Source organism: Pseudophryne corroboree, chromosome 6 (genome assembly GCF_028390025.1).
Source record: "Pseudophryne corroboree isolate aPseCor3 chromosome 6, aPseCor3.hap2, whole genome shotgun sequence".
NCBI lineage: Eukaryota > Metazoa > Chordata > Amphibia > Anura > Myobatrachidae > Pseudophryne > Pseudophryne corroboree.
In genome coordinates, this window is record NC_086449.1 from 441,019,798 (window position 1) to 441,047,734 (window position 27,937).

At 48.5% G+C, this 27,937-nt stretch overlaps 1 protein-coding gene across 4 annotated transcripts in view; it reads left to right on the top strand.

Moving 5' to 3' along the window:
* Positions 1-27,937, top strand: part of TPRKB (TP53RK binding protein) — a 120,178-nt gene that overhangs the window by 27,966 nt on the left and 64,275 nt on the right. For all 4 annotated transcript variants that reach the window (XM_063927102.1, XM_063927104.1, XM_063927101.1 and 1 more), the window contains exon 3: positions 19,809-19,931. In XM_063927102.1, the coding sequence (XP_063783172.1) occupies positions 19,809-19,931 (123 nt within the window). The remainder of the gene's footprint in view (positions 1-19,808; positions 19,932-27,937) is intronic.

Genomic DNA, 27,937 nt, shown 5'->3' on the forward strand with positions numbered 1-27,937 from the left:
AGCACCGCTGCACGCCACGCTTGCTGTAGCACAGTGATCGCTGAGTGTGTGATCGGTGGAGCCTAGCCTGCAGCTCATTTCCGTACCTCCCACCACCGCTGCGCCCGCCCCCCCCCCTGCCTGCTGCTAATACTATGCTGAGTGCTTTCGTCGGCGGCCTCACTGGGGGGACTGGCGTCACCTTGCAATGTGACGTGGTGATGTCCGCCCATGCTCTCCTCCCGCCCACCTGTGCTTTCCTCCCGCTGCGGTCTCTCAGTCCTAGTGTGCAGCGGCCGCCACACCACTGGCAGTGTTCCTCTAGGAGGGACTGGGAGCCGCCAGCAGACACATTCTGCTGAGACTTACTTGTCAGTGCGGGTTCCGGATGGCAGGCGGCGGGTGGGAGGGAGGGCAGACGGGGAGCAGGTGTCACAAGGAGTGTGTGGGTAACTAATTCACAATACTTCCGCTCAACGTGGCACTGCTGGTCCTTCATCTCCCATGTCTCTTCACCAGGTGGCGGGCGGCCTGGAAATGAAGTGATGTGTTGTGCAGCAGTCAGTGTGAAGTGACTGTGAGTAACACTGGTGGTGCTGATGATGCTGCTGCAGAATCGGGAAGCAATTAATTCATAAATATAATGTACTCTATCAGTGTATTATACATACATAAACATGTACATACGTGTATTTGTGTATACATGTTTATACATGAGTGTGTGTGTGTGTGTGTGTGTGTGTGTGTGTGTGTGTGTGTGTGTGTATATATATATATATATATATATATATATATATATATATATGACTTGGGGTTTGTTTTATTAGATAGAGCATGTCCCAGTGAAGTGCCTTTTGGGGTTGTGGTTTTTCAGAAAGTTACAGGGTTTTTTTAATTAAGAGAAATATGCCCCATTACAGAGATGGGGCATTTCAATTTTTTGCGCCTGCGCAGTGGCCGCCAGCAGGGGGTGTACTACAGGGCCTTCACTTGAGAGCCGCAATATGGCCGCCTTCTCCCCGGTTATTCTGTAAATAGGAAAATAACCTCACAGGTTCACATAGGGCAGAGTTGCCACTACTAGTGCAGGGCTGTAACATACAGTACTAAGGAAAAGCCATATTCTAAAGCGGCACGGTGACCTCACCCCTCTCAGAGACACCAGGGCGCAGCACACTGTATGGGGTACACTTGGTACACACACCTGTTAGCTCAGGGCAGCACTATAGGACCCTCCTGTAATGCTGTGCTGGCGGCGTGTAGTGATCAGGGCACTGGGAGACTGGCTGGCTGGTCTCCGTCTCTGCTGCCTATAGAACTTCCACCTCTGTTATATATCAGGGCTGCTCTCCTGTGTGTTCTCTTCCTCTCCTACCTCACACTGGAACTGGCCGCCCAGAGAACGAGAGGGCAGCGGCTGACAGAGAGGGTGCAGCAATCTGTGTGGGCAGAGCCCTTCACAGCAAGGTGTCCTTATGCTGTGCCCCGTGTAGTCACTGTGATCAATAAAGACTCTCACCCTGGTATGCTCTCTATTTATTATTTATTTTTTTACACTGCGGCATGCTCGAGGGAAGGGAGCAGGCACCCCCCCACCCCACCGCCACTACTCCGCCAGCATCACTGCAGAGCCGGTCAGTGTTCCGTCGGCAATGAGCAGTAGGCAGCCACCAGCAACAACAGTCAGGAAGCTGTTACTCCCGGCAGCAGTAGCGTCAAGCTGCAATTCAGCCAGCGGCACGATGATCCGGGAGACAGTGGCAGCACAGGGAAGCAGTACCCCCTCCAATCGCAGCACCAACCAGGAGACTGAGGCAGCAACCTACCCCCAGCAGCAGCACCACCCTGATGATAGGTAAGATGCATTTTGGTGTCACAAGAAGGTGGCCGGAGTAGTGGCTGGCTGTGGTCACACCCCGGGGAAAAAGTGATAGTGATTTCAGTGTTCCCTTGAGCAGTGATTGGATGTGTAGCTGTATGGAGGCTATGTATGTATAGATGTGAGCGGCAGTGTGCGGATGTATGGGGGCGGCAGTGTGCGGTTGTAAGAGTGCGGCAGTGTGCGGTTGTAAGAGTGCGGCAGTGTGCGGTTGTAAGAGTGCGGCAGTGTGCGGTTGTAAGAGTGCGGCAGTGTGCGGATGGATGTAAGAGTGCGGCAGTGTGCGGATGGATGTATGAGAGCGGCAGTGTACGGCTGTATAACTGCGTCGGTATGCGGCTGTATAACCGCGTCGGTGTGCGGCTGTATGAGAGCAGCAGTGTGCGGATGTATGAGAGCGGGGTTGTACGGCTGTATGAGAGCGGCAGTGTGCGGATGTATGAGAGCGGCAGTGTGCGGATGTATGAGAGCGGCAGTGTGCGGATGTATGAGAGCGGCAGTGTGCGGCTGTATAACTGCGTTGGTGTGTGGATGTATGAGTGCGGTGGTGTGTGGATGTATGAGAGCGGCAGTGTGCGGATGTGTGAGAGCGGCAGTGTGCGGATGTGTGAGAGCGGCAGTGTGCGGATGTGTGAGAGCGGCAGTGTGCGGACGTATGAGAGCGGGGTTGTTCGGATGTATGAGAGCGGCAGTGTATGGATGTATGAGAGCAGCAGTGTACAGTTGTGTGAGAGCGGCAGTGTGCGGATGTATGAGAGCTGGGTTGTACGGATGTATGAGAGCGGCAGTGTGCGGATATATGAGAGCGGCAGTTTACAGCTGTATGAGAGCGGCGGTGTGCGGCTGTATGAGAGCGGCAGTGTGCGGATGTATGAGAGCGGCAGTGTGCGGATGTATGAGAGCGGCGGTGTGCGGATGTATGAGAGCGGCGGTGTGCGGATGTATGAGAGCGGCGGTGTGCGGATGTATGAGAGCGGCGGTGTGCGGATGTATGAGAGCGGCGGTGTGCGGATGTATGAGAGCGGCGGTGTGCGGATGTATGAGAGCGGCGGTGTGCGGATGTATGAGAGCGGCGGTGTGCGGATGTATGAGAGCGGCGGTGTGCGGATGTATGAGAGCGGCGGTGTGCGGATGTATGAGAGCGGCAGTGTATGGATGGCAGCGTCATAGGGAGGGATGTCAGAATGCTGTTATAGGATTCCTAATACAAAATGGAATCCCTATAGTGGGCGGGGCTGACACCATGGCACCACGTTGGGCTTGATGGGCAGGTAGTGCAGCAAGCACACCCAAATTGGCGTCTGACGTCGCCTGCAGTCCACACTGTTGTGAGGAGTCCGAGTTAATTTTGACTGTGTAGTGCACTCACAGAGGACCTACCGCCCGTCCCCTCCTCGCATCTGAGCAGCAGGTCAGGCTCTTATTTTCTTTTTAATCAGGAGAGGCCGAGTGAACTGTGAGCAGGGGTGCAGAGCTACATGGGACCCAGAGGGGCTGCTGTGCTGTCAGAGAGGGAGAGGAAGAGAGAGATGAAGCTACTGCAGATCCCCAGCTGATTGTGAGGTGCCGGGTTGAAGGGTGATGTGATCACCCTTCTCCCTCGCTGCCGCTGGGGACCGCATCTAGGCTTCCTCCATCGAGGGCACGCGGCGCAGCAGTGGGCAGCATGTAATGAGTTTGTCTAACTCATACTGCTGCCTGTTGTGGACACCTCCGTCCGTACGGACTGGTGTACATGCCCAGCACAGAGGTGACAGTGTTGGTGGAAGTGCTGCCCGGCTCTGACCCTGCAGGCCTCCCTGATCTGGCTGCAGCCGCTGCTGCTGCGGCCTGAAACCCCTGCCGGTCCCCTCCATAGACTTCTGCCTGGCCAGCACTGAGGTACTAGGGGTAGCCCAGCTGCGGGAAGGGTATGTCTCTGGCTTTCTCTCCGGCAGGGGAAGGTGACAGCGGGGGAGGAAGCGTTGCCCACCTCAGACACTACAGGCCTCCCCGATCCAGCTGCGGCCACAGCTAATGCTGCCAGAACCCCCTGCTGCTCTCCTTTGTTGACTGCCGCATGGCCAGTGCTGAAGTACTGGGGGTAAGCCAGCTACGGGAAGAGTGTCTCTGCCTCGGGCTCTCTCTCTGGCTGGGGAAGGAAGGGCTGATTCTCTGGCACAACAGGGAGGGCTGGGCTGCAGGAACACAGCACTGGAAGAAACAGGAGGCCGAACTCATGACCAAAAAGTGAGCAGTGCCGTGATCAGCCCCCTGGTCTTTCCCTCTCTCTGGGTGCAGAGCTGTATTCTATAGAGAGAGCTGGGATGGGAAGAAGGGGAACGGCACCTGACACACACATACACGCGCAACACCTGACACACACACATATACACGTGCGGCACCTGACACACACACACACACACACACACGTAGCATCAGACACAATAAAATAAACATGCAGCACCTGACACACACATACACACGCAGCACCTGACACACACACATATACACGCAGCACCTGACACACACACACATATACACGTAGCACCTGACACATACATATACACGCAGCACCTGACACATACATATACACGCACACCATTAGACACACTAATATACACACGCAGCACCTGGCACACACATACACACGCAGCACCTTACTCACACACACACATGTACACGCGCAGCACCTGACGCACACACATGTACACGCGCAGCACCTGACGCACACACATGTACACGCGCAGCACCTGACGCACACTCATGTACACGCGCAGCACCTGACGCACACTCGTGTACACGCTCAGCACCTGTTGCACACTCGTGTACACGCTCAGCACCTGTTGCACACTCGTGTGCACGCGCAGCACCTGACGCACACTCGTGTACACGCGCAGCACCTGACGCACACTCGTGTACACGCGCAGCACCTGACACACACACATATACACGTGCGGCACCTGACACACACACACGTAGCATCAGACACAATAAAATAAACATGCAGCACCTGACACACACATACACACGCAGCACCTGACATATACATATACACATGCGGCACCTGACACACACATACACGTAGCACCTGACACATACATATACACGCACACCATCAGACACACTAATATACACACGCAGCACCTGACACACACATACACACGCAGCACCTTACTCACACACACATGTACACGCGCAGCACCTGACGCGCACACATGTACACGCGCAGCACCTGACGCACACACATGTACACGCGCAGCACCTGACGCACACACATGTACACGCGCAGCACCTGACGCACACACATGTACACGCGCAGCACCTGACGCACACACATGTACACGCGCAGCACCTGACGCACACTCGTGTACACGCGCAGCACCTGACGCACACTCGTGTACACGCGCAGCACCTGACGCACACTCGTGTACACGCGCAGCACCTGACGCACACTCGTGTACACGCGCAGCACCTGACGCACACTCGTGTGCACGCGCAGCACCTGACGCACACACATATACACGTGCGGCACCTGACACACACACGTAGCATCAGACACAATAAAATAAACATGCAGCACCTGACACACACATACACGTGCGGCACCTGACACACACACACGTAGCATCAGACACATAAGATAAACATGCAGCACCTGACACACATATACACACGCAGCACCTGACACACACACATATACACGTGCGGCACCTGACACACACACACGTAGCATCAGACACAATAAGATAAACATGCAGCACCTGACACACATACACACGCAGCACCTGACACACACACATATACACATGCGGCACCTGACACACACACATATACACGCAGCACCTGACACATACACATACACGCACACCATCAGACACACTAATATACACACGCAGCACCTGACACACGCATACACACGCAGCACCTGACACACACATACACACGCAGCACCTTACTCACACACACATGTACACGCGCAGCACCTGACGCACACACATGTACACGCGCAGCACCTGACGCACACACGTGTACACGTGCAGCACCTGACGCACACTCGTGTACACGCGCAGCACCTGACGCACACTCGTGTACACGCGCAGCACCAGACGCACACTCGTGTACATGCGCAGCACCTGACGCACACTCGTGTACATGCGCAGCACCTGACGCACACTCGTGTACACGCGCAGCACCTGACGCACACTCGTGTGCACGCGCAGCACCTGACGCACACTCGTGTACACGCGCAGCACCTGACGCACACTCGTGTACACGCGCAGCACCTGACGCACACTCGTGTACACGCGCAGCACTTGACACACACACATATACACGTGCGGCACCTGACACACACACGTAGCATCAGACACAATAAAATAAACATGCAGCACCTGACACACACATACACGTGCGGCACCTGACACACACACACGTAGCATCAGACACAATAAGATAAACATGCAGCACCTGACACACATATACACACGCAGCACCTGACACACACACATATACACGCAGCACCTGACACATACATATACACGCACACCATCAGACACACTAATATACACACGCAGCACCTGACACACACATACACACGCAGCACCTTACTCACACACACATGTACACGCGCAGCACCTGAAGCAACACACATGTACACGCGCAGCACCTGACGCATACACATGTACACGCGCAGCACCTGACGCACACTCATGTACACGCGCAGCACCTGACGCACACTCGTGTACACGCGCAGCACCTGACGCACACTCGTGTACACGCTCAGCACCTGACGCACACTCGTGTGCACGCGCAGCACCTGACACACTCGTGTACACGCGCAGCACCTGACGCACACTCGTGTACACGCGCAGCACCTGACGCACACTCGTGTACACGCGCAGCACCTGACGCACACTCGTGTACACGCGCAGCACCTGACGCACACTCGTGTACACGCGCAGCACCTGACGCACACTCGTGTACACGCGCAGCACCTGACGCACACTCATGTACACGCGCAGCACCTGACGCACACTCATGTACACGCGCAGCACCTGACGCACACTCATGTACACGCGCAGCACCTGACGCACACTCATGTACACGCGCAGCACCTGACGCACACTCATGTACACGCGCAGCACCTGACGCACACTCATGTACACGCGCAGCACCTGACGCACACTCATGTACACGCGCAGCACCTGACGCACGCAGCACCTGACGCACGCAGCACCTGACGCACGCAGCACCTGACACAGACATACGTATTCATGCACAGCACCAGACATACACTTGTACACACGCGGAGCACCTGATACACACACATATACACCCGCAACACCTGACACACACACACACACACACACAGGACCTGACACACACATACACAGGCAGCACCTGACACCACGCACTCACACGTACAAGCAATGCATTTCACGCCTACCTCCAGCCTCAGTCACAGGCTGCTGCCGCCTACCCCCCGCCCTGCATCAGCTGCAAAGGCAGCAAAATATTTTGACCAAAGTCTAAAGGCCCATACACATTAAACAATGTCGATCTGTGAGCGACATCGTCTAATGTTTCCCCCTCCCGGGCCGGCGGCCGACTGTACACACTGAGCGATATGACCGCTCATATCGCTCAGTGACGTCACGCCCCCGCCAGCCCTGCACGAAGGTCGTGGACGACAGTCCACATCCTTCATGCATGCCCTACCGACAGCGACGATCGTTGCCGACCCGCGGGGCCGCGCATTCGTTCGTCGCTGGCAGCATACACACTTAACGATAAAACGAGCAATGTCGCTCAAGGAGGGGGAAAATGAGCGACGTCGCTCATTAAATCGTTAAGTGTGTACGGACTTTAAACAATTCGGTTTGGTAAATAAAATAATTTTGCACAGAATAGTGATGTTATACGAACATTTTCATTAAACATTTAAAAAATCAAATGTTTATTCTTACAGTGAAATTTTACATTTCTGAATAAAAAAAATAAATTTAAAAAAAGCGATGAAATTCCATAGACAAAAAACCTTACGGTTTCACATGTCCCATTAAGGCTTCTTAGACATGATCGAAATTTCAGAAACCTGTTGTAACTCTTCCACTCAAACTCCAAAAAGCAATGAAATTCCGATCATTAAGGCTGACACCTTAATGGACGTGTTCCTTGCGCAATACAGATATGGTATGCCATCACAGCCTGTGGGTAAGTGCAGATTCAGCACTCTCACAGAGTGACATTGCTGTCACTCACACAATGGTGGAGCTGCTAATTCACAGATTTGTGTGCTCATTGGAATACACACATGCAGTCTATGCAACTGAAGGTCTGAGCGGAAGACAAAGCTGCTCGGATGAGGTAAGAGTGTTGTTGGTTGGAGGGAGGAGACAGCATTGTGGATGGGGGAACAAAAGTGTGTGGCTAGAGGGAAGACTAAGCAGCACTAATGGGGGGGACAAAGAAACACAGGGGATAATTCAGACTGCAGCGATCGCAGTCTGAATTAGTTTGTGGGGTGCGAATGCACAATGGCTGCACTGTGCGTGCGTACCCGGGAGCGCAGCGGGGGGAGGGGAGGGCCTGACATGCTGGGCGGACTAGCCCTGTGCTGGGCGTCACATTGCATGTCAGAGTAAATGATTGTAGATGTGCTAAATTTGGCACATCTACAATCAACTGAGCAGCACAGAGAGAAGGAAACGGTGGTACAGACAAGGCACAGGTGGGGAAAGGCAGATGGTACAGATAAATTAGTACAGACTAGCACAGATGGGAGAACACAGCAGTAGGGATTGGGGAAGACAGAGCAGCATGGGGGTGTAGGGGAAGTAAGTGTAGATGCATAGACCGTAGATGTGGTATTATAGTTTTAGCAATTAACCAAGATGTTTGAGGGAGCTAAATGTGTATTCTAAATGAGATGGATGTATGGAGTTAGAAGGATGTTGTAACAAGGTGGGATTGTTGTGACTGAATGGGATGGTTGTGAGGACTGTGTGGGATGGGAGCACCACATAACTGCTCAGACCTTCAGTTGCATAGACTGCATGTGTGTATTCCAATCAGCACACAAATCTGTGAATTAGCAGCTCCACCATTGTGTGAGTGACAGCAATGTCACTCTGTGAGAGTGCTGAATCTGCACTTACCCACAGGCTGTGATGGCATACCATATCTGTATTGCGCAAGGAACACGTCCATTAAGGTGTCAGCCTTAATGATCGGAATTTCATTGCTTTTTGGAGTTTGAGTGGAAGAGTTACAACAGGTTTCTGAAATTTCGATCATGTCTAAGAAGCCTTAATGGGACATGTGAAACCGTAAGGTTTTTTGTCTATGGAATTATTGGTTGTGTTGACACACAGGTTGTGTTACATATTCTCTCAGCATGTGGCTGTGTATTTTTTCATGCCGTTGGCTGGTATTCTATTGAATGCCACGTTTTGCGGTATGTTCGTGGTGTGCGCTGGTATGACACTTACTGTGTTTACAAAATAAATTCTTTCCTAGAAATGTCCGTCTCCTCTGGGCACAGTTTCTAGCTGAGGTCTGGAGGAGGGGCATAGAGGGAGGAGCCAGTGCACACCCATTCAAAGTCTTATAGTGTGCCCATATCTCCTGCGGAGCCCGTCTATACCCCATGGTCCTTATGGAGTCCCCAGCATCCTCTACGGACTAAGAGAAAAGGATTTACCGGTAGGTATTAAAATCCTATTTTCTGTGTGAAGCGCCAGATATCCCAGCTTCTTGTTGGGTGGTTTATGCTTTGATTCTCCATTATTTTCCTCCATCCACTTTCTCAGTATCACTATTCCATTAGTGTGCTTGTCCTCCTGTGTAATCTTTTGTGCTGTGTGTTTGTGTTTACTTCTTTCTCATTCTCTTATTGTACTCTAATCTCTCTCTGATACACCTGGAGTATTTCTCTGGCTTATCTCACATCTTCACACTTTCGTAAATCCAGCCTCTTCCTCTCCAGTATTTTTAGTCTTATCTTTTCTCTTTTCTGTGTAATTTTCCTTATCGGCAGTGATTCGGGTCACTCGGGGTTGAGCTCGTACTACCGCCAGCGGCGTAAGTCTTGGTAGCATCCCTATAATAGCTGCTTTTCCCATAAGGCGGAACATGCCTACCGCCTTATGGGAAAAGCAGCTATTATAGGCAAGAAGACCCGCTGGTGAGTTCTACGAGTCTCAACCTTAGGTGTACAACGGTCACTGCTCAGAAGATCTTCGGCGAGCCCATCCTTAGAAAGAAGACTCTGCAGTTGTAACATCTCTATTGGAGAGACTCAAACAGCAATTAAATATTTGAAATCCTTTCTCAGCCCCTGGCCTCAATGGTCTGATTTCACAGTAATACAAGAAATTCTCTGGGAAATTATATGCTCAAATTATCAACCTATATTGCTTCTAAATGTCAACATCCAAATTTCTGCAAAATATTTTGCCAATTGACTTTCCCGCTTAGTCATTTGTTCCATCCAGATCCAGTGGGCTTTATTCTGAGTTGACAAGTACTGGCTAACATTAGGAAGACCATTGACTTGATCCACTCTTTCATTAACAAAATGATCTCTCTCTAGTAATAGCGTTAGTTGCTGAAAAAAGCTTTCAACCACATTTTGTGGTAAATTCTCTTACGTCCTAGAGGATGCTGGGGTTCACATTAGTACCATGGGGTATAGATGGGTCCCTTGGGAGCCATGGGCACTTTAAGAGTTTAATAGTGTGGGCTGGCTCCTTCCTCTATGCCCCTCCTACCAGACTCAGTTTAGAAAATGTGCCCGGTGGAGCGCTCCTAGGAGTTCTTCTGGTTTTATTGTTTTTTTTTAAAGAGTTAGGTACAGAGAGGCAGCTGGCAACATCCTCCCTGCTTCGTGGGACGTAGGGGGGGAGTAGGATCCAACCCTAGAGGTTAATGGCTTCTATCTCCGCTGACAGGACACTGAGCTCCTGAGGGTGATGATCGCAAGCCCCCAAGGCAACCGATCGCTCCTGCAGCACTGCCGCCACCCCCTAACAGAGCCAGAACATGCAGTGGTGAGTATGACGCCGGTGCCTCGGTAAGCGGGGCGCCGGCGGGTATGGCGGCACAAGGGTGGGAGGTCAGCTCTGAGAAGTTGCGCTCCGGAGGGCTCAGAGGTACATGTTGTGCGTTGCTGTGAGGGGCGCCATTGGCCAGCGCGATACCCTAACACTGGTCAACTATGCTAACAGGGGCTAATCCCACTGTTAGCAGCAAGAAAACCTCAGGCCAGTATAATATAATAAGTGCGGGAAGATGCGTCATTACAGGAGGCGGGGCTTCTTCTCAAAGCGGATGCAGCACTCACCAGCACCATTTTCTCCCTGCAGATCACACTACACAGACGCTGACAGGGAGCGCTGACCTCCACTTAACTCCAGTTATCCTCTGCGGTACCAGGGTGTTATAGAAAGGGAGGAGAGAGTGTTATTAACTGTTTAATCTATTAAGATTACTCAGTCAGCGCCAGGCATTTATCATAATAACTGCCTACTGGGGCGCTGTGTGTTCTGGCTCCTTATACTCTGTGTCTCTCTGAAGGTACTTTGAGGGAAACTGTGTCTGACATTTTCCTGTGTGTGTATGTGTATATATCTCACATTACCATGTCTAGGGACTCTGTATCTTGTGCTGCAGAGTGTGTGTCTTCTCCAGAGGAGTCTATTCCATGTACTCAGGAATGCAATATACTGTCTCAGCCTTCTGAATCCGAACCACCATGGGTGGCTTCTATTAAGGGAATGATATCCCAGATTTCATCTAGGATAGCTCATAATGAGACTGAAACACAGGTTTTGAAAAACTCTGTAGAGGTTTTATCGTATTCTTCTCCCACTACCTCATCCAAGACCCCTGGTATATACCCTAAGAACCGTGCGCTTGCCCAAATAATGCAACCCGACACGGATACCGACTCTGATAGGGGGGTGAGGCATCCCTTGCTAAGGGGGTGCAACTCATGATTGAGGCCATTAGGGACATTTTGCATATTTCTGAGAAGGTACCTGAGCAGGTTGAGGAGGCTTACTTTACTGACCATAAGAAGTCCTCCCTTACCTTCCCTGCGTACCAGCAACTAAACGCATTGTTTGAAAACTCCTGGGAAAACCTGGAGAAAAAGTACCAGATCCCTAAGAGGGTTCTCATTGCTTTTCCGTTCCCTGAGGAGGATAGGAAAAAGTGGGAAAACCTGCCGGTAGTAGACGCTTCTGTATCTAGGTTGTCTAAGAAAGTGGTTTTACCTGTCCCTGGGTCCACCGCTTTATAAGAGCCGACCAACCGCAAGATTGAGTCTACACTCAAATCATTATACACAGCAAATGGCGTAGCTTTAAGACCCACTATTGCTTGTGCATTGATTTCTAAAGCCTAGTGCTTGTGCACGGATTTCTAAAGACCACTGTAAGGCGGTCAGGCACTTCACTAGAGGAGTTAGATTCTATGGATAGAAGTGACATTGAATTGTTTTTACGTCACATACAGGATTCTGCAGGTTTCGTGGTGGAAGCCATGAAGGACCTTGGACACCTGAATGTGAGGGCTTCTTCCAAGGTCTTTATCGGCACGCAGGGGACTCTAGCTGCGCCAGTGGTCTGCGGATGTGGAATCCAAGAAGAGTGTGGAGAACCTACCCTTCACAGATCAGGCTCTGTTTGGGGAAGCATTAGATGCGTGACTGCGGGTAAGTCAACTTTTCTTCCCTCTGCCATTCCACTGACTAGGAAATCATATCCTACATCTGCAATGCAGTCCTTTCGGACCGCTAAAGTTAAAAAGTCCAAATCCCCCTCCACTTTCTTTAGAGGTGGTCGGGGGAAATCCCGAAAACCTGCACCCACAGGTTCCCAGGAACAGAAACCTGGTTCTACTTCCTCAAAATCCTCGGCATGGCGGTGGACCTCCCAGCCTGGAAATCAGGCAGGTGGGATCAAGACTAAGAAATTTCAGTCATGTCTGGGTGTCCTCATGCCTGGATCCCTGGGTACAAGATATTGTTACCCAGGGATACAGACTGGCGTTTCAAGAACTCCCACCTCACCGATTCTTCAAATCAGGCTTGCCAGCTTCGCTGACAGAAAGTGCTATCCTACAGGAAGCCATTCAAAAATTGCTAAGGTCACATGTCATTGTTCCAGTTCCACCTCACCTACAACACAAGGGTTATTACTCAAACCTGTTTGTAGTACCGAAACCGGACGGTTCGGTAAGGCCAATATTAAACCTAAAGTCATTGAACCCCTACTTGAGGGAATTCAAATTCAAGATGGAGTCTCTAAGAGCGGTGAGCTCAGGTCTGGAGGAGGGGGAATTCCTGGTATCCCTGGATATCAAGGATGCGTACCTTCACATCCCGATCTGGCCGCCTAACCAGGCTTATCTCAGATTTGCGCTGCTGGACTGTCAACTATCAGTTCCAGGCACTGCCGTTTGGCCTCGCCATGGCACCAAGAGTGTTCACCAAGGTCATGGAGGAGATGATGCTACTCCTCCACAAGCAGGGTGTGAACATAATTCCTTATCTGGACGATCTGCTGATAAAAGCATCTTCCAGGGAAAAGCTGTTACAGAGTATTGCTCTCTCAACTCAACTGCTCCAGGATCATGGATGGATCCTGAACCTTCCAAAGTCGCATTTGGAGCTGACAAGGAGGCTGTCCTTCATGGGGATGATCCTCGACACGGAAGCTCAGAGGGTGTTTCTGCCGGAAGAGAAGGAGTTGGTCATACAAGCAATGGTCCGGGATGTCTTGAAGCCAACCCGGGTATCGGTTCATCAGTGCATTCGCCTTCTGGGAAAGATGGTTGCCTCCTACGAAGCTATACAGTACGGAATATTTCATGCACAGTCTTTTCAACTGAATTTCCTGGACAAATGGTCGGGATCTCATCTTCACATGCACCAAAGGATACGTCTGTCACCGAAAGCCAGAATCTCGCTCCTCTGGTGGCTGCAAACCTCTCACCTACTAGAGGGCCGCAGGTTCGGGATTCAGACTTGGATCCTCCTAACCACGGATGCAAGTCTCAGAGGTTGGGGAGCAGTCACCCAAGGGGAAAACTGCCAAGGAAGGTGGTCAAGTCTGGAATCCATCCTTCCAATAAACATTCTGGAACTAACGGTCTTCTACAAGCGGCACATCTTCTGAAAGATCAGGCCATTCAGGTTCAGTCGGACAATGTAATGACAGTGGCCTACATAAACCAACAGGGCGGAACGAAGAGCAGAGCTGCAATGTCAGAGGTAACAAGAATCATCCTCTGGGCGGAAAAGCATGCGGTGGCGCTGTCAGTAATCTTCATTCCGGGAGTGGACAACTGGGAAGCGGACTTCCTCAGCAGACACGATCTCCATCCGGGAGAGTGGGGCCTCCACCCAGAGGTGTTCACAGAGGTGACAAGTCTTTGGGGCGTACCTCAAATAGACATGATGGCCTCACGCCTCAACAAGAAGCTTCGGCGGTACTGTTCCAGATCGAGGGATCCACAGGCAGTGGCAGTGGACGCCCTGGTAACTCTTTGGTTGTTCAAGTCAGTGTATGTGTTCCCTCCACTTCCACTCATCCCAAGGATTCTCAAACTGGTCAAAAGAACAGTGGACTGGCCAAGAAGGGCTTGGTACGCGGATATTCTGGAGTTACTGCTGGAAGATCCGAGGCCTCTTCCTCCTCGAGAGGACCTTCTGCAACAGGGGCCATTCGCCTATCAAGACTTACCACGGCTACATTTGACAGCATGGAAGTTGAACGCCAGATCTTAGCTCGGAAGGGCATTCCGAACAAAGTTATTCCTACCCTGATACAGGCTAGGAAAGGAGTAACGTCTAAACATTACCATCGGATTTGGAAAAAATACGTGTCTTGGTGTGAATCCAAGAATTTTCCTACGGTGGAGTTTCAACTTGGACGGTTTCTACTCTTCCTGCAAGCAGGTGTGGATGTGGGCATGCGTCTGGGCTCCATAAAAGTCCAGATTTCGGCCTTGTCCATTTTCTTCCAGAAACAATTGGCTGCCCTCCCTGAGGTTCAGACTTTATTGAAAGGGGTTCTGCACATCCAACCTCCCTTTGTGCCTCCTATGGCACCTTGGGATCTTAACGTGGTGCTGCAGTTCCTGCAATTGGATTGGTTCACACTGTTGGCATTGGCATCTGGTAGACGTGTGTCAGAATTGGGAGCATTGTCCTGCAAGAGCCCCTACTTGATTTTCCATGAAGATAGAGCTGAGCTCAGGACGCGTAAGCAATTTCTTCTGAAGGTTGTGTCGGCTTTTCATATCAACCAACCTATTGTGGTGCCAGTGGCTAGTGACTCCTCAATTACTTAAAAATCCTTGGATGTTGTAAGGGCTTTGAAGATTTATGTGAAGAGAACTTCTCGTCACAGAAAGTCGGACGCTCTATTTGTCCTTATATGATCCCAACAAGGTTGGGTGTCCTGCTAACCTTCTAAGCAGACGATTTCTCGCTGGATCAGTTGTACTATCCAGCATGCTTATTCTACGGCTGGCTTGCCGTGTCCAAAATCTGTTAAGGCCCACTCTACTCGTAAGGTGGGTTCTTCCTGGGCGGCTGCCCGGGGTGCCTCGGCTTTACAACTGCCGAGCCCGTACTTGGTCAGGATCAAACACGTTTGCTAAGTTCTACAAGTTCGATACTTTGGCCTCTGAGGACCTAAAGTTTGGTCAATCTGTGCTGCAGGAGCCTCCACGCTCTCCCTCCCATACTGGGAGCTTTGGTACATCCCCATGGTACTAATGTGGACCCCAGCATCCTCTAGGACCTAAGAGAAAATAGGATTTTAATTACCTACTGGTAAATCCTTTTCTCATAGTCCATAGAAGATGCTGGGCGCTCGCCCAGCGCTTCGTTTCCTGCAGTTGTTACTTGGTTCAGTACTGCCCTGTTCCTTGGTTAAGTACTGCATTGTTACTTGGTTAAGTACTATGGTTCAGTCGTTGCTGAATTGTTTCAAGCGGGTTAGCTTGGTTTTCTGTTATTATGTGTAAGCTGGGGTGAATCTCGCCACTATCTGTGTATTTCCTTCTCTCGAAGCATGTCCGTCTCCTCGGGCACAGTTTCTAGACTGAGTCTGGTAGGAGGGGCATAGAGAGAGGAGCCAGCCCACACTATAAAACTCTTAAAGTGCCCATGGCTCCCAAGGGACCCGTCTATACCCCCATGGTACTATTGTGGACCCCAGCATCCTCTATGAACTACGAGAAAAGGATTTACCAGTAGGTAATTAAAATCCTATTTTTTTCTAGGGTGATTGGGTCAGTGGGCTTTTACGGTAATTTCCACCTTGGGATGTAAGCATTATACCACTCCCACACTGCCGTGGTAACGGTTAACGGACTTATTTCCTTCCCTTTCAAAATCTATAGTGGTACTCTCCAGACTTTGGGTGTAGTATGACTTGACAGTCCACTTTGGGTGTAGTATGACTTGACAGGCATCAAGTCAACATGATTGTCCCTAGTGGTTTTTTACCTTCTCCCAGTGGCAGCGTTGGCTCCAACATCATCTTCTTCCAGGTCACATCGGTCATGAGAGGATCGGCTTTCTGGTGAATAATACATTTCTCCCCCTAATCCCTAACCATAACTCCCAGCCCCTCCAAGAATGTCTACATTTCAACTGGCAACAGTTCAGATGTTGACATTGTGAATCTGTTGATAGTTTGAGAATGTCAAAAGTGTAAACCATGTGTAAATTATGATGTCAACATTATGAATATCGCCATGGTTACTGCCAAGCATTTAACCAGATGCCATCCACTTTCCCCATTGATTTTTGCTCTCTTAGTTGAGCCACTGGCAGCTAAATTGTTGTGTCTACTGTATTAGGGTAGGGAAATTAGAACACAAAATCACACTTTATGCAGGCCCTGTTCTCTTGACTGTCTCTGATCTGGCCCTGTCTATTCCACACCTGGTCCTGGAAATTGATCACTATAGTCACCCTGTTTGGCTAGAAACTTAACCCCAATTTAAGAGAGGTTCTCCATTTCTGTCCCTCAGAATCTAGAACATTAGCCTTTTCACTTAAAACTCCAAAAAATGAAGTTCCTTGGTGTCTGTATTACTCATCAATGTCATCAATTATTTGTCAATTTGTATATGAAGCACAACTGAACTTAGCATGGAAAAAAATCTGTGGCCGCTATTGTAACTCTTTGTATACAAATTCAAAGACTCAAGCCGGGTACACACTGAGCGATGTGTCCCTAGCTGATATGTTGGCCTGACGAGCTGACATATCTGTTCCTGGGTACACATTAAAATGATGCATGATGGACGGAGCACCATATCACACCTTCATTTACATAGAACTAGATCCCTAGCGTTATTGACTGGTTGACTGTGCAGCAGGGCCGACTGGGTGATGTCACTTGCAGCTGTGGGCACCCGCTTATTGGGCATACATACTGAGTGATATGACAGATATGTTGTTCAGATTTGCCCGGAAACTACATATCAGGCCAATATAGTGTGTACCTGACCTGGCCTCAAGTCACTCACAGATATGCTAGTGTCGCATACTGTATCAAAATAATCAGCACGGTCTCCTGATACACCGTAGTCATGTTGCGACTAAGATGCCTTTTTGTAAAAAAAAAAAAAAAGATGCCCAATGCTACGAGAACCTAGTACGCTAAGAGGGCCTCCTGTACACCTGTAGTTCCCACCACATTAGTTTTCCCCAAAGGCATCACTTAGTTGCTGGAGAGGCTGCTCTACAGATGGCTCCTGTAGTCACATTTTGTTATGAGTCGCGGCAGCGGCTCATTCTTGTATGTATTTTGACTGTCTCTTAGCAGCTAAAATGCTGCTGCTACATGCAGCACACCTGTGTGGAATGCCTCATTACCTGACTCCAGCCTGATTTCTCCTGTAATTGGTCTCTCTCCCTTTTATTAGAGATTCTTGTCAGTTCTGCCCTGATGGTCATATTACCTAGTTCCTGCACCTAGTGAGCTCATCACACCGTCGCTGTACCCTATACAGTTCCCAGCCTGCCTGTCTGTTCCTGAGTCCTGGTTCCTTGCCTCTGTGTACTTGTGTTATTGTATCCTGCCTCAGTCCTCTTTGTGTTGTCCCTGCCAGTCCTGCACCCATGCCCTGTTGGATCCTGCCATCCTGTGTCCATACCTGCTCTGTGTCATTGTCTTGCCGTGGCCCTCCGGTTACTCTCTTGTCTGGTCCTGATCCAAGTACAGGCTCCTGCCAAGTCTCTGTGATTATATCCTGCCAGCTCTGGTTCTGAGTATATCCACTCCAGCCCTGATTATAGTCACAAGTCTGCAGCAAACTACAGAATCTCTAAAACATCTGAACCTGTATTCCAGCCACAGTTTAGCCACTGAGTTCGCATCCTGTCTGTTATTGCAGACTTCAGCCTATTCACACTATCCATTCAGCTAGTCTCTCTGCAACTGGGGTCATGCTTTCAGTTCTCTGCTTTCAATCAGTACACACCCAGCACCTATGTGTTTCCCAGCAGTTAACCATTGCTTGGCTATGTTCACCTGCAACAAACATCTCCCGTCAGTTATCATTTCCTGTGCATATCCAGTTACTATATCTTAGCTAGCCTGTCTGCAGTTGTCATACCTGTATCCAGTCAGCCTGAGATTAACCCTTGCCTTGCCAGCTGCTACACTCCAGGTTTGTTACCTTGTGGTCTCCAGCCTATTGCATGAGCCCCTACTGCTAGAGGTTTGATCCCAGGCGACCCCCTAAGTACTGGTGTGCGTGTTGTACACTAGGGGGACTGTTATTGGCAGAAGACCTTCTCACAGGCTTTAGGGGTCTCACACACATAGTGATGGCGTTCCCTACCACTTTTATGATCTCTGTATATTGATTAGAGAGTAGAAGATTTTAGTTGTCTCTCTTGAGCGATTTTAGTTGTTTGACAGAATTAGCTCCTGTCTAAAGTGGCCAAGAACTAATTCAATTATTTTGGCCTAAGTCTGCACTTATCTCGGATTTCTGCTTGTAGTCTTCTGAGGTGCTGGGAGTCCATTTGAAGTAGAACTTTGCACGCCATAATGGTAAAATCTGCTTAACACTGCTAATCCCATGCATTAAGGTGTGAGACTGCATATAATTAAATTAGTTCCTGGCCATCTTAAAAGGGAGCTAATTCTGTCAAACAATTCAATTGCTCCCTTGAATGTAGATATCCCCTTCTCTTCCAGGTTCTTCTTCCTCCCATTAAATGTCCCATTCACCACTAAACATCAGAATAAATTGATTTGTCATGTTATTTCGGCAGATACTTGGTAAATTGCCACAGACTGACTGAAATCTTCTCCACACACTTTGCAAGTGGTCCTCAATCTAACCTGGCACGCCCCTATATTCTCCACAACTCCTCTGAGATTTTGGGAACCATGGGCTGCATGCTATAATACGCTTTTTCATTTTTCCATGTAATCTCCCACGCTTGAGAATCAGTACTTCTGGATCTTCTTCCCACTACTCCCTTTTTTATGGTTAGCCATTCTCCTTTATAAATTGAAAGCTAGAAAATATATATATATATGTTTTGTAGGACAAGTACAGCTTGAGGAAATATAGACTCACAGTCATCAAATCAATTTTGTGCAATGTTCACTTGCTATGTGTGAATGCACATATTACCGTATGTCATGGTTGCCCAACATTTTTTGTGCGCACCTCATGGGGTACAGTACATAACTGGTGAGGTTGGTGGACCCAATGTTCTGTTCCAGAGCATTCATCGTAGCCAATGTGCAGGACTGTACGTGTTGCCCCCAGCAGCCTCTGAACAGTTTGCACCGCAGTGAAATATTTAAGTTTCCCCAAATAGTGTCACTACCATTGGACAGTTTTTTTATGTTATGGGTTTATTTTTAAACATATGATTGTCATCAACATTTTAATTTGCGTTTACTTAATGCTACAGATTCTAGATCCACTTCAAGTTCTTGTGGCAGTAAATAAAGCCATTCATCTACAGTTGTTGAAAAAAATGAAAACCAGGACTTTCAACTCGGAGATTATTTTCAATTTATCGCCTACCAACAATGTAAGTGCAATAATTTATTCTGTTGACCTTTATATTGATCTTCTGCCTATAGTGGCCAGTGTTTCTCCATAAAAGCATCGAACAGCTGCTAGATCACTAAATTAGGCTCTCTCTCACTAAACCTTTATCTATTTGCCTACATATACACCACAGCACTTTTAGTTAACAGTAATGCAGCCACCTATTATTTTAAAGTACACTGAAATGTGCAAGGCCGTGTTAATGAAGAAGAAAAGACTGCTGAGATAACCACTGCTATTGAAAATGTATCTGTGCATAAGTGTGAAATGTGATAGCAGGCTTTGATGGGGGAAAGGTGCCTGGCTGATAAAGAACACTTCTGATAATGCTTTGCTCTATTCATATTAGTATCTAGTGCAGCGTTTTTCAACCGCTGTGCCGCGGCACACTAGTGTGCCGAGGGCGGTTCTCAAATGTGCCGCCAGAGATGCCCATTGTCACCTCACTCGGGCAGCGCTGGGATCTCCTGAGTTGCCCCGACACAGCCCGGATCGTGACCTGTGGAGATGCAGCGTGACTTCATAGGTCACGCATGTCTCCTTCCCATCCGTCTGCTTCTGCCGAGTTGCTTCCTGCTCATCGCTGCTGCTCCCTGCTCCATGGCAGACACTCGCGCTGCTGGTGTTGGAATAGCTGCTGTAGGGGGTCAGTATTTTTATTTATTTTATTACATTAGGGGCCAATATTTGTAATTGCTGTGGGGGTCAATAAGTATCATTAGTGTGGGGGCCAATGTGTGCCATTACTGTGGGGGCCAATGTGTGCCATTACTGTGGGGGCCAGTGCATTTGTTTTATTAATGTGGGGGCATAATGTGTAATTACTGTGGGGACAGAGTGTTTAAATGCTGTGGGGGAAAATGTGTTTTATTACTCCCAGTGGGCCAGTGCATGTAATATATCTTGATATTTGTTATTATATATTTTTGATGGTGTGCCTCAGCATTTTGAAATCTTGTTTAGTGTGCCGCGACTTTAAAAAGGTTGAAAATCACTGATCTAGTGGTTAACTTAATGCATCACACTTCTTGTATACTTAGTGGTTTTTGCAAGATCAGCACTGTGCCAAGTTGCATAGCATATTTTATTATCTTCACACTGTACACACCCAGGATGAGAGTGTGAAGCATATGATGGGGGGGTCACAGAACTTTATAGTGCACACCCTAATTCGAAATAAAATGAGAAGTGGCACCATGCTGAGACGTGTTGTTTCACACAGTAAAAAAAAATGCATTTGCACACTCTAAATACAGTACTAAACACTGCTATTTAGAATAATTATAATAAACTCTGCAAATGTGAGGCAGTTAGCATAATTTTGGCTAAAAATATGGGCCCACCAGCCGCGACCAGATGGCCTCATATGGTGGGTCGCTAACACTAATGTAGGTACAAGCCAGCTGCCTAAGGCATCACATGCATCATATTGCAGAGGTTTTTTTTATAATTATGCTGATTAGCAGGGTTTAATATTTAGAGTGAGCACCTGCATCTTCTCTTCTTTCTTTTTTTTTTTAGAGTGGGAAACATTAAGCATTATGGCTGGAGAAGTGGTATGGAAAGGGGTGTTCTCGCATATATCTTTTTCAGATCAGGAATTATGCACATCTGCACCTATTATGAGGCAGCTGCAAATACACGCTGTTGATAATGACGCATCCAAGATGTGTATGGCTCTGCTCACTTGCATATACTCACGTTTTTCCTGCATTTTTTTTTTAGTAATTTGCTTCCATTCTCAGCCCCTTAGTGAACTTTTTGCTGTGAAAAGTCATACATAACAGGTTATTTTTAAATTCTAACCTAAACCTGAAGTTCTAGTGAAAAGAAAACAACAGTTAATAATTTCCGGGAGGCTGTCCAGAACTGACAACAGTTCTTTATTTATTAACAGTTATTTATAAAATGCACACATAATTCACAGCACTTTACAGAGAATATTTAGTAATTCACATCCGTCCCTGCCAGAATGGACCTTTTAAACTATACGCCTTACCACACACACTCATTAACCCATTTGATGCTGAGGGTTATCTCACTCTTGTGCTGAAGTATTTTTACACATTTGCACTGGACACATTCCAATATCAATGATTTTTTTATGCAGTATCCCCAGAAATTGTACCTTGTCTTTTACATAAGATGTTTTTAGTAAATGCCATTAATATTGTAAGTCAATTAAAAAAAAATTTAACCCAGATGGCAAGAAAACGTTTTTTGCTGAAAATTCTAGAAAAAAAAAAAAGTGAAAGAAATAATTTGTGGTTCTTTTTTTTTCGCCAAAAATCTTCCTTTCCAAAATAGTACCACAATTTTATGAGGGGAATTCAAATGTTATTGCACCCCCGATCTCCCATCTAAAGTGATGGGAGATCAAGCAGCGATATTCAAATTGTCCCCGTTATCGCGCCCATTACACTCGGGTTTGGCGTGCAAAGCACCTAAACCCGACTAAAGTAATGGGCGCGAGCGTAAAAAGACTCGTTTGGGTGCCCAAAAGGGTCTCTTTACGCGCATTTCAGCTTGGTACCCAGGTGGTAGCGAGCTGAAATATTCTTGTCGCGCCCATTAGCAGCAACATTAGAATACCAGCCAGCAGGCGCAATGGCGGGCGGGCGGTGGGGAAGGGGGCGGGGGACAATTGAATCTGGCCCTGTGTGTTTTGACAAAAAAAAAATCTTCTAGAAATGAAAATGCTTTTTTTTTTTTCTTTTTTCTTTTTTTTTCACTGTTTCCATTTAGATGCTTTATGTCACAGGCCTGGGATGGGAGAGTTGGGTACTCTGGGATTCTCCCGATGGTCGGGAAGAGGAACCGTAGCTGGGTCGAAATAACGACAGCCGGAAGTAGGTCTTCCTCATGCAGATTTATAAGTAACTAATGCTTGAGAACGATGCCAAGGAACACTGAATGAAGAAATGAAATGATGACTTGTGAACGATGCTGAAGAACACTGAATGAAGAAATGAGTGATGACTTGTGAACGATGCTGAAGAACACTGAATGAAGAACGATGCTGAAGAACACTGAATGAAGAAATGAGTGATGACTTGTGAGCGATGCTGAAGAACACTGAATAAAGAAATGAGTGATGACACACTGGAAACACACTGAAAACGCTGGAGCTCACTGAGAGCTGGGAAAGACACTGGAAACGCTGGAGTTCACTGAGAGCTGGGAAACAGGCCTCCATGAAAGGTAGTGTGAGCCTGGGAGTTGCAAGTGTAGTGACGATACTCAGGCGCCTGAGCCTTACCCGGCGCCTCCTTTTGAACTGCCCGCTCTGCTGTCATTGGTGGGGGGAGCCCGGACCACGCCATTGGCCCAATCTCCCCACGTGGACGCTGGGCACAATGGCGGCACCCATGGTCCGGAGGGACGCCAGAGGAAATGCTGACTGCACGCCGGGACCCGGAGCCCACCGGAGGTAGACCATCCCGGAGACCTAGCGCGCAGCGAAGGGGTAAGCGTGGCGGCCGCCACTTCCTATTTGTGACAGTAACCCCTCCTCTAGGAGTGGCCCCTGGACACTTCCCTGGCTTCGTTGGATGCTTGGAATGAAAGATTCGAACTAGTCATGGATCAGAAACGTCGGTAGCATTCACCCAACTTCTCTCCTCAGGTCCATAACCCTTCCATTCCACCAGGTACTGCAGATTCTTATGATCGTAGCGAGAATCGAGAATAGCCTTGACCTCAAATTCTGTTCCAGCTTCGGTCTCCACCGGAGTTGGTCTGGGTGAATCCGAATGGAAACTGTTTAAAATGAGAGGGAGTGGAGGAGAGAATCATGGAAGGAGTTCGGTATTCGAAAGTGAGATGGCAAACCCAATTTGCAGACAACAGGATTCAGGACTTGCAAAACTGGGTAAAGACCGATGAATCTTGGAGCAAATTTCATAGTGGGCACCTTTAGATGAAGGATGCGGGTGGAGAGCCAAACCCTGTCACCAACCTTGTATTGAGCTGCCCGCCGTTTTTTTGTCCGAAGAGTTTATGGGGGTCATTCCGAGTTGATCGCAGCTGTGCCAAATTTAGCACAGCTACGATCAGGCACTCAGACATGCGGGGAGACGCCCAGCACAGGGCTAGTCCGCCCCGCATGTCAGTGCCGGCTCCCCCGCAGAAGTGCAAAAGCATCCCACAGCAGCGATGCTTTTGCATTTGAGGAGTAACTCCTGGCCAGCACAGCTCCTGCGGCTGGCAGGGAGAACCTCTTTGATGCCCGGGTCGCAGAAGCTGCGTGTGACGTTACGCAGCCGCCGCGGCCCGCCTTCCCCCAACGGTCCGGCCACGCCTGCGTTGGCTGGACACAGCCCCCTCCCGCCCAGCGACTGCCTCTGCCTGTCAATCAGGCAGAGGCGATCGCTAGGCAACGATGGCCTTCGGCCGTCTGGCATGCGCCGGCACACTGCGGCGCCGGTGCATGCACAGTACTGGCCCGATCCCACTGCTGCGATAAACTGCAGCGTGCGATCCGGTCAGAATGACCCCCTGTATCTGATGGAGAGTCTCCTAAGATTAGAATGAACCTTATTCCAGATGTGACTGAAATGCTGCAGAGTGGGGGTTACAGTAGGAACATCCCTCGAAGGAAAAAGCGGCAATTCAGGAACACGTGGATGGAATCCATAATTGATGTAGAATGGAGTCTCTCCAGTGGAAGTATGACACTGATGATTATGAGCGAATTCCGCCCAGGGCAATAACTCCACCCAGTCATCTTGAGAAGGAGAGAGATAGATACGAAGGAAAATCTCCAGGTCCTGATTGACTCTCTCGGTTTGTCCATTGGTTTGTGGGTGGTAGGCGGAGGAAAACTTGAGTTTAATTTGTAGTGCAGCACAGAGAGCTCTCCAAAATCTTGCGGTGAATTGCACCCCTCGGTCGGAGACCACCTCTTGTGGTAACCCATGCAACCGAAAACGGATGAACAATTGAGCCAACTTGCGAGCCATAGGAAGACCTGTCAACGCGAAAAAATGTGCCATTTTTGAGAAGCAGTCAGTGATCACCCAGATGGTGTAATATCCCCTGGAGAGGGGTAATTCAGTGATAAAGTCCATAGAGAGATGGGTCCAAGGCCTTCTAGGAATGGATAGCGGAAGTATCAACCCGGCAGGAGGAAGACGACGGATTTTGTGTTAGGTACTGATAATGTTGATATTATCTTAAACCATAAAGCTATACCTCTAGATACACTTTTACCGTGGAGCCGCTATGGCCGTTAGACTGAATACACGTGCTACGCACTTTGTACGCTATTTGCGTACAGAGTTCCGTACTTGGCGTACACACGCCGCGCTGAGTGTACAGAGTACGCACAGCGCACGCACACACAATTGATAACCTTTAAACCTTGTTAGTGATACAATGCAATGATATGATTACACTTTAAACCCTTAGCAGCAAAGTACTGCAACGATGTTATACCTTAAACCTTAAGTAGCGCTGACTGTATAAAGTACCCGCAGTGCGTACACCTTATCAATGCTTATAAACCTTATACAGTTAAATATGCTCTTAAACCCTTGCAGGAAACTGAAGACACAACACCGATTTGTAGTTGAAACCACAGGGTTCTAAGGCCACCGTGGATTATTTCAAAAGGTAAAACAGTACAAATCATACACTACAGGCTAACAAGATAAATCTAAAACAGAGTAATGGCTACAGAGAATGTACATACGTGAGAATGTTCGCAAGCGCAACCCGGCCGGTCCTCCGCTTGTCAGGTAGAAAGCGTTCAGAGTCTTCTGACCGGCAAGGCAACAACGGTCTTTTTATACACAATTTACATACACAATACAATGGTCACTGTAATCTCATTGTCCATTGGACACAGAGATGTGTCTTTTCATTACAGGAGAGGTCATAGGTGGATTTGAAAAGGTGGGCGATGTCTTTCCCCAATTGCTCTTGTGGGTGGTATCCTCTGGATTCCCGCCGCATACATAATATACAGTAAATACAGTTAATGTCTATATTCTACTTTTGCACATAACTATACGCTGGAAAATGCGATCTTTCTCTAACCAATACCGGAATGTTACCCTTAAAATACCCTACAGCTGGATACTAGACATCACCTTCCAACCTTTATCTGACCCTTCCTATCATGCAAAGGCGAATCCCTTAGTCCTGGATCTGTTTAAACTATTGATACTCGCTGATGTGGTGCAAGGGAACTATGTGTACGAAATGCACTATTTGGGTTAAATATGTAATGTTCTAATAACCCTCTACGCGCTCACAAACTCCGCCGTAAATACCCATACCACGCGCATGATCGCAGGAGCGATCCTACGCAAATTGCGGATATGTGCACGCACGGCGGACTGAGTGCACGCGCAGCGGGCATGTGCATGGGGTTAGTACAGTGTATATGCATTACAATGTTTTTCGACTTTGACAGTACATTGAGAACACGAGCTGACGTAATCTTGAATATCTTTCCTCATGGTGGTCCACCAGTAAGCCCTTTGCAAAAACTCAAACATTTCCTGTACTCCTGGGTGACAGGAAAACTTGGAGATATGAGCCCACTGTAACAATTTCGGGCGAAGCATAGCCGGAATGGACGACCTTCCAGGAGGAGGACACAGATAGTTGGGAACTGCAATGATAGACACTGGATTGAGAATTAGGCTCTTTTCAACTGAACTTTCTTTGTCAGAGGCGGTCTGGGAGCGAGACAATGCGTCAGCTTTTACATTGAGAGTTCCGGCCCGATACTTAATGATAAATGAGAATCGAGTGAAAAAGAGTGCTCATCTAGCTTGGCGAGGATTAAGGCATTGAGCGGTCTTGATGTAGAGCAAATTCCTGTGATCAGTGTAGATGGTAATAGGATGCTTAGCACCCTCCAGTAAATATCTCCACTCCTCCAAGGATTTTATTTGCCAAATGTTCTCGGTCTCCTATGGAATAGTTTCGTTCTGCAGACGAAAATTTTAGGGCGTAATAGCCACACGGGTGTAATTTCCCATCTGAAGAGTACTGAGAAAGGGCATCTACTTCCAGGACAAAGGATTTCTCAAGATTAGGTTGCTGAAGCATTGGAGCAGACATAAATGCTGATTTCAAATGAGAAAACGCCTCTACGGCCTCAGGAGGCCAGAGACTTTCCTGGTCAGGACAGTAATGGGTGCTACTATGGTGGATAAACCTTTTATGAACTTCCTGTAGTAATTAGCAAAGCCAAAGAATCTTTGCACCACACCACTTTCAGGGAGAGTTGTTGAGTCCAATCCCGGATGGCTTTAACCTTTTCCGAATCCATACAAAGCTCTGTGCCCGAGATGATGTATCCGAGGAACGGAATTGATGGTACTTCGAAGGTGCACTTAGAGAGTTTGCTATATAAACGGTTCTTATGGAGACAGTGAAGAACTTCATTGACCTGCATCCTATGTTCCAAGAGGTTCCTGGAGAAGATCAGAATATCGTCCAAATAGACCACTACGCTCTGGAAAAGCATGTCACGAAAGATTTCATTTACAAATCCCTGGAAGACGGCAGGAGCATTACTGAGACCAAACAGCATTACCAAATACTCATAATGCCCATCCCTGGTATTAAAAGCGATCTTCCACTCGTCCCCCTATCTGATGCGGATGAGGTTATAAGCTCCCCCTTAAATCAAGCTTCGTGAAAACGTGGGCTCCGCGAACCTTATCGAACAGCTCTGTGATCAATTGCAACGGGTATCTATTCTTGATGGTGATATCATTCAGCCCACTATAGTAATACACGGTCTTAACCCCACCGTCCTCCTTCTTTACGAAAAAGAAACCAGCTCCAGCTGGAGAGGTAGAGGGACGAATTAAACCTTTTTGGAGATTTGACTTGATATAATCTGTCATAGCTTGGATCTCTGGCAAAGACAGGGGATACGTGCGACCTCGGGGCGGCATCTTCCCAGGGATTGGGACTGTCCAATAGATCTAAAGTCTATGGGACGGTAATTGATCGTCTGCATGC